Raw genomic sequence first — 12,992 nt, 5'->3', positions numbered from 1 at the left:
TTTTGCTGCTGGGTTTGTTCTGTTGGCTATGTTTTCTCTTTGATGCTGCTGTTGGGGTTGTTTGTTTTCTTTTCCGGGGTTGGTATTTACCTGCTGGTTTGTCACTATTATGGTTATGTGCTTCCTTGCTAATAAATGGGGGCGTCTGTTGCAGTTTCTGGGTGAGCATTTATTTGGTATTTCCTGGTTGAATAGTATTGATGGGTATATTCTGAGCTATGGTATGCATTTTAGTTTGAGTATTATGGGTAATTCTGGTTTCTGGTGGCATCAATATGATGCCAAGCTGTATGGTCCTTTCTATGTTACGAAGGGGAAGAGGGTGTGCCTGATGAATGCTTTGATGGGGTTATTTGATTGGAAAAATTCCTGGAGTAATTATAATATTGAGGGGCTTAAAGCTTTTTCTAATTTCTGTGGTAATCTTATCATTTTTTGGAGTATTCCTTGTAGGTTTCTTATCAAGTTTATTGATCAGAGCTCGACTGTCCTAATATTGAGGGGCTTAAAGTTTTTGCTAATTTCTGTGATAATCTTATCATTTTTTGGAGTATTCCTTGTAGGTTTCTTATCAAGGTTCTTGATCAAAGCTCGACTGTCCGCAAGGTATACTTTACCTGTTTTTTCCATTTCTTTTTTGTCTTTCGTAGTCTTTTTTGCAGGAGAGCTGTGCTGAATGGGAATATTTCGTTTCTCCTTTTTTGGATGCTGTCTACTCATAGCCCGTATATTTATTTCAGTTTTGATTGTACTCTTAGGGAAATGATCCACCGGCTTGTAGCTAGGTTTTTGTTTTTATCTTTTTATCTTGTAGCTCGTTCGAGCATTAGTGAGCTGGAGGAACCTTTTAAGGACGATGTAACCGATTTTTGTTATTAATGTGTAGGCCCCTACTGGTGGGTTTTAACCATATATATATATATATATATATGCATAATAATATTAAAGTTTAGATACTTCTCAAATTCATATAATAAAGATCATCATTAACTTCCTCCATAATGAAACTTGTCAAATACATTACCCCTTCGCTCGGTATTGTTCGATAGCGCTGCGCATTCTGTTTGGTCTCCAGACAATGTTCAGTATCCGCACAAAATAATTAATCCAATATTAGTTAGGCCTCAAGTGAGATTCAACATAACCAATAGAATGATTAATTATTTGATTAAAAATGTGTGATGTCCAAATCAAATAAACCAATATGATAACTACTCCTTGTAAGAATACTAAGGAAATGGTACAGGAATAATATAACAATTATTCATAAGAAAATATAAGTTTAGACTTTATTTGAGTTGTATTTCTTATTATTTCTTAAAATAATTTTTTAATATAAACTAGAGCTAGGTTCCATGAATCAATCATCAACTAGTTCTAAGTTAAAAAAGTTTTGATAGCTACTCATACACTTGCCACCTAAAATAGTAGGAAGTCATTGTTGGGATGGACCACTTCAACCCACATGCACCATCCCATGAATATTTTCCAGGAAACACCAAAAGCCAATCTTAACAGCACATGCAAATAGAACCACACAGCAACCATCTTCCATCACTCTTGCTTAAAATGCTAACGAGCGAGCAAAGTTCTCACCGATAGAGGAGAAATTATTCTGTGCGGACGCCGGACACAAGTCAACATCCGGATGCTGCGGTACCCAGCAGTACCGAGCGTCAGTACCGGTACCGAGTACCGGTACAGTAAAAGGGCGACGTGGTGCATTTTTATTGGTTTCTTGACGTCGTTTGAAAAGGCAGAATTAAGAAAAAAAGAAAACAAGTTTATAAAATCCTTTGTTGCAAATAAAACATTTCTTCATTTACAAAAATTAGAGATTAATTCCTATGAATATCTCTAACAGTAACAACAGAGTTGGAAGGAAGCACCTAATTAAATAACTCTAATAATGCCTGAGGAAAACTTAGCTAGGCTGTGATGAGATTGAGGCGGCGCGATGGTGAGCTCTAGATCATTGTTGTCAATCGTTGAAGACTTCGCCGATGTTTCTTGTGGGCGAATAGGTGTACTTAATTTGAAGATAGAAGGATCTGTTTGATCTGAAGCTGTTGACCTTGTGTTCGTGGCTGATAATTCCTGTTTAAAACTAGAACATTATTTACTTTTATGTGATTTTTCTAATAGTTGAAGGCAAAGAGAGCAATGTGGAAGCTTACAGTTGAGTTTATTTTGTGGAAAATTGGGGTGTTACTACAACTTGCTGCGGGCGATTGGATTGTGGTGAAGGATGAAAGCCCAACCTGCAGTAATTTAATTCTTATCGTCTTATAAATTCACACAAGGAATTTATCTCAGAATTAGTACATTTATGAGAAGCACTTGCACTTACAGGATGACCATCTTGGTTTAGACTGTCAAAATTCTTGAAATTATCATCAGATTTCTTCAACAATGATGTTGGGAAATTCCCGGAGTTGTTGATCTTCAAAGAAATTATGTTTGTCAAGCAAAAGAAAAGCAATCTGCTGCCAAGTTAAGATTAAGGTTTCGTTTGAGACGACTTTTTTATTGCTTTCTAAAATGGAGTTTTAGTGCAAAATTAAAAAATTTTGCGCTAAAACTCCGTTTTAGAAAGCAATAAAAAAGCCGTCCCAAACTAAGTCTAAGGATTCGTTTGAGATGGTTTTTTTTCTGCTTCTTAAAGCAGCTTGAAAGCTGTTTTATGAAACAGTAAGAGCTTCTTAAAGCAGTTTTTTAGTACAAAAATTAATTTTTTTATAATAGAAAGTTACTTCAAAAAGCAGTGAGAAAGTCATCCCAAACGAAGCCTAAATGGATTATTGGAATTACTTACTTTTTTGCTGATCACAACATCGAAAAGGCTGGATCTTCTCTTTTTCTTATTGGGGTTGCTTTGTCTAAGGAAATATTTCTGGGCATGGCTGGCTACTTGTGTTGGAGTTCTGGTCATCACAAAGTTTCTTGAGATTCCCCTCCAGTCACCTTTCCCAAGCTTTTCTAATCCAGCTAAAAATGTTCGATGCTCTTGTTCAGTCCATGGAACTCCTTAACATAAAACAAAAGAACTCAATACGTTGGAGAAAAATATATGATGATCAGACAATTAAAAAAAAACTGATGGAGATTATCAGAATAGCACACAAGTAATATAACCGTAGAAGAGAAAAGAAATAAGCATTGTTGACAAATTTTGAGATCAGCATACACGAAATACAATATTTTTTACATGAAAAATTCAATAAAAGAAAAAACCAGAATGCTAGTCCAATTGAAAGAATTCAGAAAGCGTTAGTCAAGAAATACAAAAAGCGCCCTTCTCCATTAATTACAGGAGAAGCCATTAATACAATATAATGTTTGATGATATAAGTCATAAGCTGTAAGAGTTGTCAATGATGGATGAGCATTGGATGATAGTTGACATGGATCCTTTCAAGTTGGACGATGATGGGTGAATGGCATTGTCGTTCTCTTAATAAAAGGATAGACCAAGTCACTGGTAGGACGATAATAAAAATTTTGTGATGGCAGATGCAGACTTTAATCATTGGCGAGCGAGCAATGGTCAACAAGGAATGTCGAAAGTCGGGACATAATGGGTGGTGATCAGCTTGGTAGCTCTCTTGAGAGAATGTAAAATCAAGCGACTAAGACATGTGTCAAACGACATGCATGCAATGACGATTGTTGACATCAACAAGCGATTGTGTACAGATAATGGAGGAGGTTACACGTTATAATAATTTTCCATTCAATCCATGAAAGGCGACAATGGATGAGTGACTACTAAGCTTGTTAGCATCTATTAGAAATTGATCATATTTTAGGTTATGTTGATTCGCAAGTTATCATATCAATATAAATCTTTATAAATAGAGGTCATATGTAATGTATTAGAATGACCCTATAATGAGCCATTGAATAAAAAGAATTTATAATTCATGTCTAAGCTCATCTCTCCCTCTCCTCCCTTTCCCATCTCTCTCTTCCAAGAAACTCAAGCTTCCTCCAAAAATTTCATAACAACATCAGTAGAACCTAATGACAAATATTAGGGTCAAAAGTTAGGTTTCAGAACGTTTTCCTCCTACTTGGAGGGAAGTTCGAACAATTATCAGATGCAGAGAAGTCTAAATAGGAGAAATCTCAAAGATGGATCAATGTATAGAGGCAACACTGAGATAATTTCTATAAGAATCATGAACAAACAATCCATCGAACAATTAAAATCATTTCACTTGATTATTTTATATTTTTGGACATCTTGATGCCTTAATTAACTTGAAATTGAGTAATCATAGACTCATCAAACACATCTAGATGCTATATTTTTTTACTATAAAAATAGAAATTTGGTGGATGCTTGACCCCTCAAATAATTTAGAAAATTTTCTAACTATATTTCTTAAGTTTTTATTTAAGCTCACTTAGATTTTGTTGGAGCCATCTAATCAAATCACAGAGTTATATAAATTCGCCAAAAATTGAGTTAAGAAGGTTTCAAAATTGATTTTTGAAGTTTCTCAAGCAAATACTTAAGCTATAAAATTGTTGTCCTACCAAATCAAAAAGTTCAACCGTACCAAGATTTAAATTTAGCATGTCACAAATCATGGCAAGGCTAATTCATTTGTCCTAGAAATGTATATATCATGTGAAGGACTCAATTTGATGCAACATATCAAGTGAGCGTCTGTAAATTACAAGATCTCAAACCAAATTCCAACATGGTGTTTGGAAGCTATAATTTTATCATTTGAATAGTAATTTCAAACTTTGATGTAATTTTCAATTATGAAATTTAAAATTTAATGTTAAGGTGGTTTTAACAAAGTTTCATCCAAGGCATAGGGATCTAACTCCTCCACAACCTTTAAAAATGAAAAGAAACAATGATAGGTAGCCTCCCAAGTCATATTCTTTGACTAATATAAAAAACTTAACCAAAATATGGGGAAAAATTTTATTGCAAACAATGATAGGTTTAGCGGAAACCCACTCCCTTCTCCTCTTTCCTCCCCCGGCACCGCCCTTGCTTGCCCTTCTAACAGTTTCTTCATCATTTCCTCCAATACCACGAATTTCCCTTCCACATTCTCGCTCAATGTGGCCATCTTCTCATCCAGATCCGCCTTAAGTTGCCCCATCTCGGTCTCCAAGACTTCTACTCGCTTAGATGCCATGGGAAATGACGAGATGCCTCCGGATCCTCCAAAAATCAGCAAAAATCTGCAGCGAAATTCGGAGAAAAACCACCCTCCACCGCCCGGATCTTGCTCTGATACCAATTTGATAGGGTTACTTGCGAACTCAAGTATTTCCTATCATATAATTACAGCTCCTATACTCACAATCCACTCCAATCATTCACAATAACTTAGCAATTGTTGATTATCAAAATCCTAGCAAGGGTAATCACATAAGAAGAGTTCCAATTCATTTAAACTTAAATAGGACAAATAATCATCATAGGATTGCTGAATTTTCTGATGACTTGCTAGGGCCTAGGAGAGTAAAGATCAAAGCACCCACCTTTAATAGTATTCATAATCCAAAAAAAATTTAGACAAACTCGTACTGCAATCGATAAGTTCATGGAATAATATAAAATCAATGAATGACTAACAAAAAACTACCTAGGCCAAAATTAAACTCAGAAGGCGCCATGCAAAAAATTAATTGTGTAATACTTTAGCAAGTAAGGAAAGATTTGATAGAATTAATCTTACCTTAGTAGAAATGAAAGAAATGCTTAAGTATAAGTGTTGTCCAAGATGCTAATGACAAGAAACATGTTGACCTTAAACCAAGGAACTTTAAAAGTTGCTAAGTATAAGAATAGAATTGACGATTTGGTAGCTAGATCCAATTTCTTTGACAATCATTGACAATTAGCAAATAAAACTGTCTTTGGTATAAGAATGGAAATTAAAGAAGATGTGAAATTATAAGATTCACAGACACTTGAGGATGTTTTTAATTATGCACTACTCATTAAAACATATGGAGATCATTATACACCTCAAGCTCTCAACTACAATATAATCCCTTTACTGCCCCCTTTCACATTTAACAAATAAACATTACGACTTCTATTGTGGGGAGTATTAAGAAAATTACACATTAATTATTTTAAGTGACACAAGAAATGAAAGATGCATAATTAATTTAATACACTAATGTTTTTTAGAAGAAGAACAAGAAAAACAGGAGGAAGACATTTTCGAATAATTTTTATTATAATATGCCTTTTCATGATAATTGGGTAAACATACATCCCTACCTATCATAGGTAAATGCTTGCTATTTATTAAAATAAGAAGTTATGAATATATAGTTATATTTAATTCCCTTCCCATTAGCATAGCCCACATCTTATGAGGTTGACTTTTAACTTTTGTTAAAAAGGAAATGCATTATAGTCAATATATATAGTGCAACATTAGAGTGATGATCGTGAGAATGTTTTAGTGCCCTAGCCGCACTCTCCTGCTGCAATGGTCAGCCTTCTAGATGCCGACTTGTTCTCAAGGAAGTCTCTTAATCTCCTTTACTCTTCTTATAATCGTAAGACTTGTGGTTTGTTTGCTGATTTTTCCACTATTTTGTGGGCTCTGACAAGAAAAGCAAGAAAAATAAAAATAAAAATCTTCATTAATTCAAGTTTTATAGTGCCTGAGCAATGAGATCTAAGGTTAAGTAGGTTGGTCTACTCTTTTGTTAGGTTTTCTTTTTGTAGGGTTCTTGCTGCTGGTTGTTTTGTCTTTTGGTTCTTAGTTGACGTTCATGTTACCTTTTGTTTTTGGGTCTCAATTTTTATTGCCTTCTGTTGTTGTCGGGTGGTTGTCTTGGTGGGTGTTTTGGTGGGGCTTCTTTTCATTTGGAAGTTTGTTATTTCTTTGTAGGTCCTTGGTTTCTCTCAATTTGATGGACTAGAGGCTCCTTTGGCTTTGGCTTCTCTCAATGTGTTGTATCAGGGATTTCAGTCGTGCTATTGTTATGCCTTAATCTCTTGTTTGGTTCTAGCCGTGGCTCCTTTTCTTTGGTGCATTCTTCCTTCTTACTTTTTTGTTTTCCTTTATCATTGTATTAAAGTGGGGTCCTTAAGTTATTAAAATTATTGTTTTCCTTGAATGTAGCTCTTTGAGCAGTAGTGGCTCGAGATCCTCTTAAGGGCCTTGTAACCTTTTATTATATTAACGTGTAGGCCCCTCAGCGGTTTTAACCATATATATGTGTGTGTGTGTGAGAATAAAATATATATATATCTTCTTTACCACATAAGCCTAATTTTAATATTCAACCTTGAACCCATTATACCCATGCTTGAATTAGATCTCAAATTATATAGGATAGGTTTTTGTAGTTTAAAACAAGAACTTTTTATTTAACTTCTCTTTATTTGCTCCATGTGAAAAAAGGTATGCATATAGTATATGAGATAGATCCACATACCTATTATGGTCTCAAACATATTATTTGAATTTAGTGATTTGTCACCTAATGAACTACTGCCACTGAGTGCATTCAACAAGTTATTGGTTTTATTCCCAACTCTCAATTATTGAGAGCAATCATGTTAAAGGTTGAATTAAACATAACATATTGAAATGAAAAAGTAAGTAGATGTACTACTAAGGATTTTTTTTTTTAAAGAATTTTTTTTGTGCATGTGTGGTTCTATCTCTTCTAACTCTTATATAAATAGTTTACAAAGAATGTGTGATGACAGCATGGCTATCAATAAAATTACTACCATGTATATATTTCTTATACCTATATTGGATGATATGATAACTTCTAATGCCATCTACTTCTTTGAAATTGATTTTAAGAGTAGAAACCATAAAATTAATTAGAGATGGGAATGAATGAAATAAAATTTTTAAAATTCCATATGACCATTATGAATGGCTGGTGATGCTTTTTGTTTTATCAAAAATACCTAACACATTCATGGGACTCATAAATATTATTCTATAGCACTTCAAAACTGTAAGGACATCATTTGTTACATTAGGAATTCATATTAAACTCAAACCACCATTCTCTAAGGTTTATAAACACAAAATAATAAAATAAAATAAACCACAGACATGTAAGTGGGTTGGATTCTTACAACATTATTCTTTTTTAATTAGAGTTTAAAACTAGTGTGATGCATTATTTAAAGTATTATTGGTAATTACTTTAAATTCCAAAACTTTATGGACTCATTAAAGATTATCAAATTTTCCTTACTCGTCAGCTAGTTATCATGAACATGAAAATAAGCCTTTAGTTCAAATGAGAACTTCATGATCATGAGTTGTTATTAGTATCGATGAAAACATTTATGTTGCCGTAAATCTTTAATGAGAGTTTTTCTTATTTTTAAGTTACAATTGAGGGGATGGCAACACATCTTGGAATGGCTAAGACTGATAGCTTGATAGAATCATGGTTTAAAATTGCGCAATATGAGGCTCGTCTTGAGGCCCGTGCGCCTTTGCGCAATTCCAGTAAAAAAACGCCTCGATGCTTATGCCTCGAGTTTTTTTTATGAGGCTTGCGCCTCAACTTGGTTGAGGCCCGTCTCGCCTCACGCTATATATATATATATATATTAAAACTTACATAAATCTTGAAGTAAATGCCCGACATTGGACTCTATAGGAGAGGAGGAAGGGGAGAGAGCAGTTCACTATAATGATGATTCAAATGAAGAACCCTTAGTGATGACCGTGTTGATGACTTATGAGTTCTTATGCGATATGTCATTGCTATTTATTTTTGGAAATCGGAATTATATGTTAATGAAAAGAATACTGGGATTTCAGAAAGATAGAATTTTGAGTTGAACTATATTTCATGTTGTCTTATTATTGAGATATTTTGATTTCACTTCATATCTTATGATTTTTTATATTTTATACTATTCACTCATTAGTATATAACAAATTTATCATTTTATGTTTACGCAATCTTTTGATTTTGAGGCTTACGCCTCGCCTGAAAAACGCCTCAATACCCGAATACGCAATTTTAAACATTGGATAGAACATATATTTTATTAGCCTCACTAAAGAAGAATGTTGAAAGAATAGTAACAAAATGATATAATTGTAGGAAAACAAAAACAACTTAGCAAAAATTTAAACTTGATCGAAGTTAAATTTTATTAGCCTCGCTGAAAAGGAATATTGAAAGAGTAGTGACAAAATGCTACAATTGTAAAATAACAAAATTAACTCAAAAAAAAATTACAAAATTAAGTGCATTGTATTTGCCTATACCTTATCTTACTCCAAAACAAAGGATGACTTTTATATTATATATAAGGTTATTCTTCTAAGGAGCCTATTAGATAACATGACTTGTCCTTTGCAATGGTTTTTAATAGGGATGTAAAATTTAATTCTTATTTTTGAAAAAGAAAATTATGTAATTAATAGTGATAAAAATATAATATTCAATTTATTTTTATCCTCAAACAGTAGGCATGCAAACTAAGATGGTTATTAGAACTCTAGAAACTTTACTTAGATTTTTAGTAAGAAAATCTAAGGGGACTAAAGAGTTGCATCTTCCAAAATCTACCTTCAACATCACTATTTCAAAATAAATAAATAAAAAAATAACATCATTTGAAATAATTTACGGTAATAATCATAGAAGATCCAATAATATAGCAAACATTTCATCTCATACTTTTCATGTTCATCATTTAGCTTTATAAAAGATTTTCATGGCCTTCTTAATGTTGTAAGCAAAAATTAGAAAGAAGTAATAACAAATATACTAATAAAATAAATCAAAATAGAATTGCAAAGGAATATAATTAAGGTGATATTTTTTGATTTGCACTCATTATGAAAGATATATCTCTACTAAATTTAAGAAATTATAAGCATAAGCATGTGGATCTTTTAAAATTATTAGGATAGTTTGACTTAATACTTACTTTGTTGACTTGGTATCTAATCTATTTATTAGCCTAATTTTTAATGTAGAGTATATTTTACCTTATAAAGAAGTTATCAACCTCCAGATTTGTAGACTAACTCTTTGGCAGGAGATCATAATCATCACTTATAGGTGCCTACATTTTCTAAGGTGGAAACCATCATCATTGATGAAATGCCTACATAACATGATGCTAAACACAAGTTTCTAGCTAGCTAGTAAGGTGAAAAAAATCAACCACCTACTGAGGATACATGGATGATAAGGGATGACTTGGTGAAAATTACATAAAAACTTTTAGATAACTACTTCAACCCTTCAAAGAAGAGTTTTTTTTTTAGTTAAGTGGAATTAATACAGCACGTCAAGTGGAGTATAGGTCAATTACAATATGCCAAACCAAATCCCAATCTATGGTTTAAAAGTTGTATTTTTATGATTTGAGCTTAATATGAAACTTTAATGCTATTTTAAATTTCAAATTAGTGGTAATTAGTTATCTGGGAATGTTTGGGGTGGTTGAACTAAAGTTCCCTCCAAGGTATGAGGCCAACCATACCCCTCCACCACCTTTGTAATGAAGACGACTCACTTCAATCCCCTCCACTAGAACAGCTAACCTTTCTCTCTTTTAGGTTATTTTCAATTTAAATTGTTCTTTTTTATTGTAATAGACATATTAATACTTATGGAATAAAAATGAAAAGGGCCTTGGTGGTTGATCCATGCTCTCCTTGGGTGAGGATTGAATGTATTGTGTCTTTCTTTATTTCAACGTTTAAGTGTTTTAATAATTCATTTCTTTCTCTTCCTCCCCATCACTAGAACCATCCTCCAAACCCTCTCCCTTGCATGCAAAGAGGCGAAGAGGCCTTCCATTCAATGGTGTTATCTGTTTGCACTTCAACTAATCCTAATTTTCATCCCTAGAAGTTTTCACATAGTACTTCCACACCACCATTCCAAACATTCTTCAATAATCCTAATTATAATTCCCTGTCTTCGCCAAACATATTCACCCCACAAACCCAAGCAACTAACCCTCTTAATTCACTCACATGTGTTTTAATTTCCTTCCTCCATTTCTTCACTTAAAAGGCAAGTCATTCCAATTCTCTCCAACTAACCATTGTGCATCACAAACCCAGGCCAAATTTAGCTGGTTGATTTCAATCTAAGGTCAATCTGAGCAAGAAACAAATCATTGATTATAACCACGAATAAACTGCCCGTTAGCGGACAAAAAAATTGAGCAGACTTACAACCTCCAATGAAAAACAGCACCACTGGCCGAAAAAAATAAATAAATAAATCCATAAAAGAACAACACCTTATATTAACAAATGATAACACATTCCACATATAACCCAAAAAAACATAACAAGCAGAAATACTAAATAAAATTTATCCAGACATTCTCTCCAATCCATAAAAGAACTATCTCATCCAAAAAACATCATTAAAAAAACCTAAAAATCTCTATATAATTCTAGTCGAAGAACAAACCAGAAAACGTAAATGGAGAAAGGGATAAAAAAAACAATGAATTATTGTTCCTAATATCGCAGCCACCCATTAAATCGTTTTTATCACATACTAATATTAAAAATTAATAAGAGAGAACAGGGGTTGGATTCGTCCAATCACCTCGCTTTCTTTCTTGTCCTCCCCTCCTCGACGCTTGTTCCAGCCCGCCTTCGGACAAGTACCCATGATCGCCGGCTATTTTCTCTCCGGACACCGTCACAGCGCACGTAGCCAGATCGACCATGCTCATGCTCTTCAGCATGCTCTGCCTCACCGGATCGTCGTCCTTCCCATCTCCGACTCCTTCCTGCCTCCACCTTCTATTCCCATCGACGATCCTCACCCCGAACAGCATCAATCCCTTCTCCCCTCCCATCCACCGCGCGCCCTAGCTCTCTCTCTCTCTCTCTCTCTCTCTCAGCTTCTCCCTTCACCGTCCTCAGAAATTACTTTCGACAGTGGAAGAGAGGCAGACAATAAGGTGGTTTCCTTGTACTACCGGTCTTGTATTTATAATTTTATATCCGAGCCCGCGATAGGAAATTACCCATAGATTTCCGTGAAACTACCGAAAATGCCCTTATCGTTTTAAGGAAAAGATTCGGCAAGTGGGATGATTATTCGAATATGGGCACCGTCCGGTGAGAACAGATGGGATTTTGTTGGAGTCCACTAGTCCAGCTCGTTGGCTTTTCTCGGATAAAAAAAATGGACGGTGCCCGTAATGGGTTAAAAAATACAAAATAAATAAAGAAAAAATCACAACCAATAATAGGGTTTAATCTAAATTAGGTGATTAATCAAATATTTATTTCATCTAAAATAGTTAGCTGGTTCATTTTTTTAGTAAAAAATTAAAAATGTATATATTTTTACTATTTAATATTTGTTTTTATAAACACCATTCAATAATTTAATTTAATTGCATTATATAGCAAGTTTTTTTTTAACGTGGATTTGAATATAACACTTAAAATTCAATAATTTAAATTTTATATATTTAACGTATAAATTTAATTTTTATACACCCTATTACAAAGTCAACTAAAAGCAATTCGATCTTATTGAACATGAGGAAGCCGTCAGAGATAGGCCACCGTAGCTCGTTGTCAAATTAAAATAGCGATGAGACCAGTGATGTATAAGAGAAAAGTCGTGATAAGAGATCACTAGCGAAGGCAACGATGGATCGTGATGCATGAAGGAGAAGAAGAACTCCTAAGGCGTGTTGGAAAAAAGATCTAGGATCGGATCTTAATTACCATGGGAGGTCAAAATCAAATATACCGACGAGATCAACGATATGCATGTAAATGAGAAGTTGTGAAAGGGCTTGTTGGTGATAATGGGATCTCACTAGAGAAGAATAGATCGGTGGCATGTGAAGCAGGATGAAAAAACTAACATTGTGTAAAGGGTAACAAGATCTCGCTAACGAATAGCGATGTAGCCTAATATAATCAAGAGATTGGGTTTAGGTGTAATTTTTTTAAAGTATGATTTGCATAAATAATCAAGTTTAGATATTAAATATGTAA

At 33.8% G+C, this 12,992-nt stretch overlaps 1 protein-coding gene across 2 annotated transcripts; it reads right to left on the bottom strand.

Annotated features, from left to right (window-relative positions):
• Positions 1 to 1,762: 1,762 nt before the first annotated feature.
• LOC110103608 (transcription factor MYB1R1) lies at positions 1,763 to 11,936 on the bottom strand. 2 transcript variants are annotated; one of them, XM_020832397.2, is made up of 5 exons: positions 11,575 to 11,936; positions 2,816 to 3,027; positions 2,351 to 2,443; positions 2,178 to 2,261; positions 1,763 to 2,097 (listed from the first exon to the last, which is right to left on the bottom strand). In XM_020832397.2, exons 1-5 carry the CDS (start codon positions 11,828 to 11,830, stop codon positions 1,894 to 1,896), a joined length of 849 nt encoding a protein of 282 aa, XP_020688056.1. In that variant the 5' UTR covers positions 11,831 to 11,936; the 3' UTR covers positions 1,763 to 1,893. The 2 variants fall into 2 exon arrangements, with proteins under 2 accessions (XP_020688056.1, XP_028553258.1); XM_028697425.1 differs by having other exon boundaries at positions 1,980 to 2,107.
• Positions 11,937 to 12,992: the final 1,056 nt, after the last annotated feature.

The sequence above is a fragment of the Dendrobium catenatum genome, unplaced genomic scaffold, assembly GCF_001605985.2.
Source record: "Dendrobium catenatum unplaced genomic scaffold, ASM160598v2 fragScaff_scaffold_932, whole genome shotgun sequence".
Taxonomy (NCBI): domain Eukaryota; kingdom Viridiplantae; phylum Streptophyta; class Magnoliopsida; order Asparagales; family Orchidaceae; genus Dendrobium; species Dendrobium catenatum.
The sequence above is the reverse complement of the archived record's forward strand: the minus strand, read 5'-3'. Positions and strand labels throughout refer to the sequence as shown.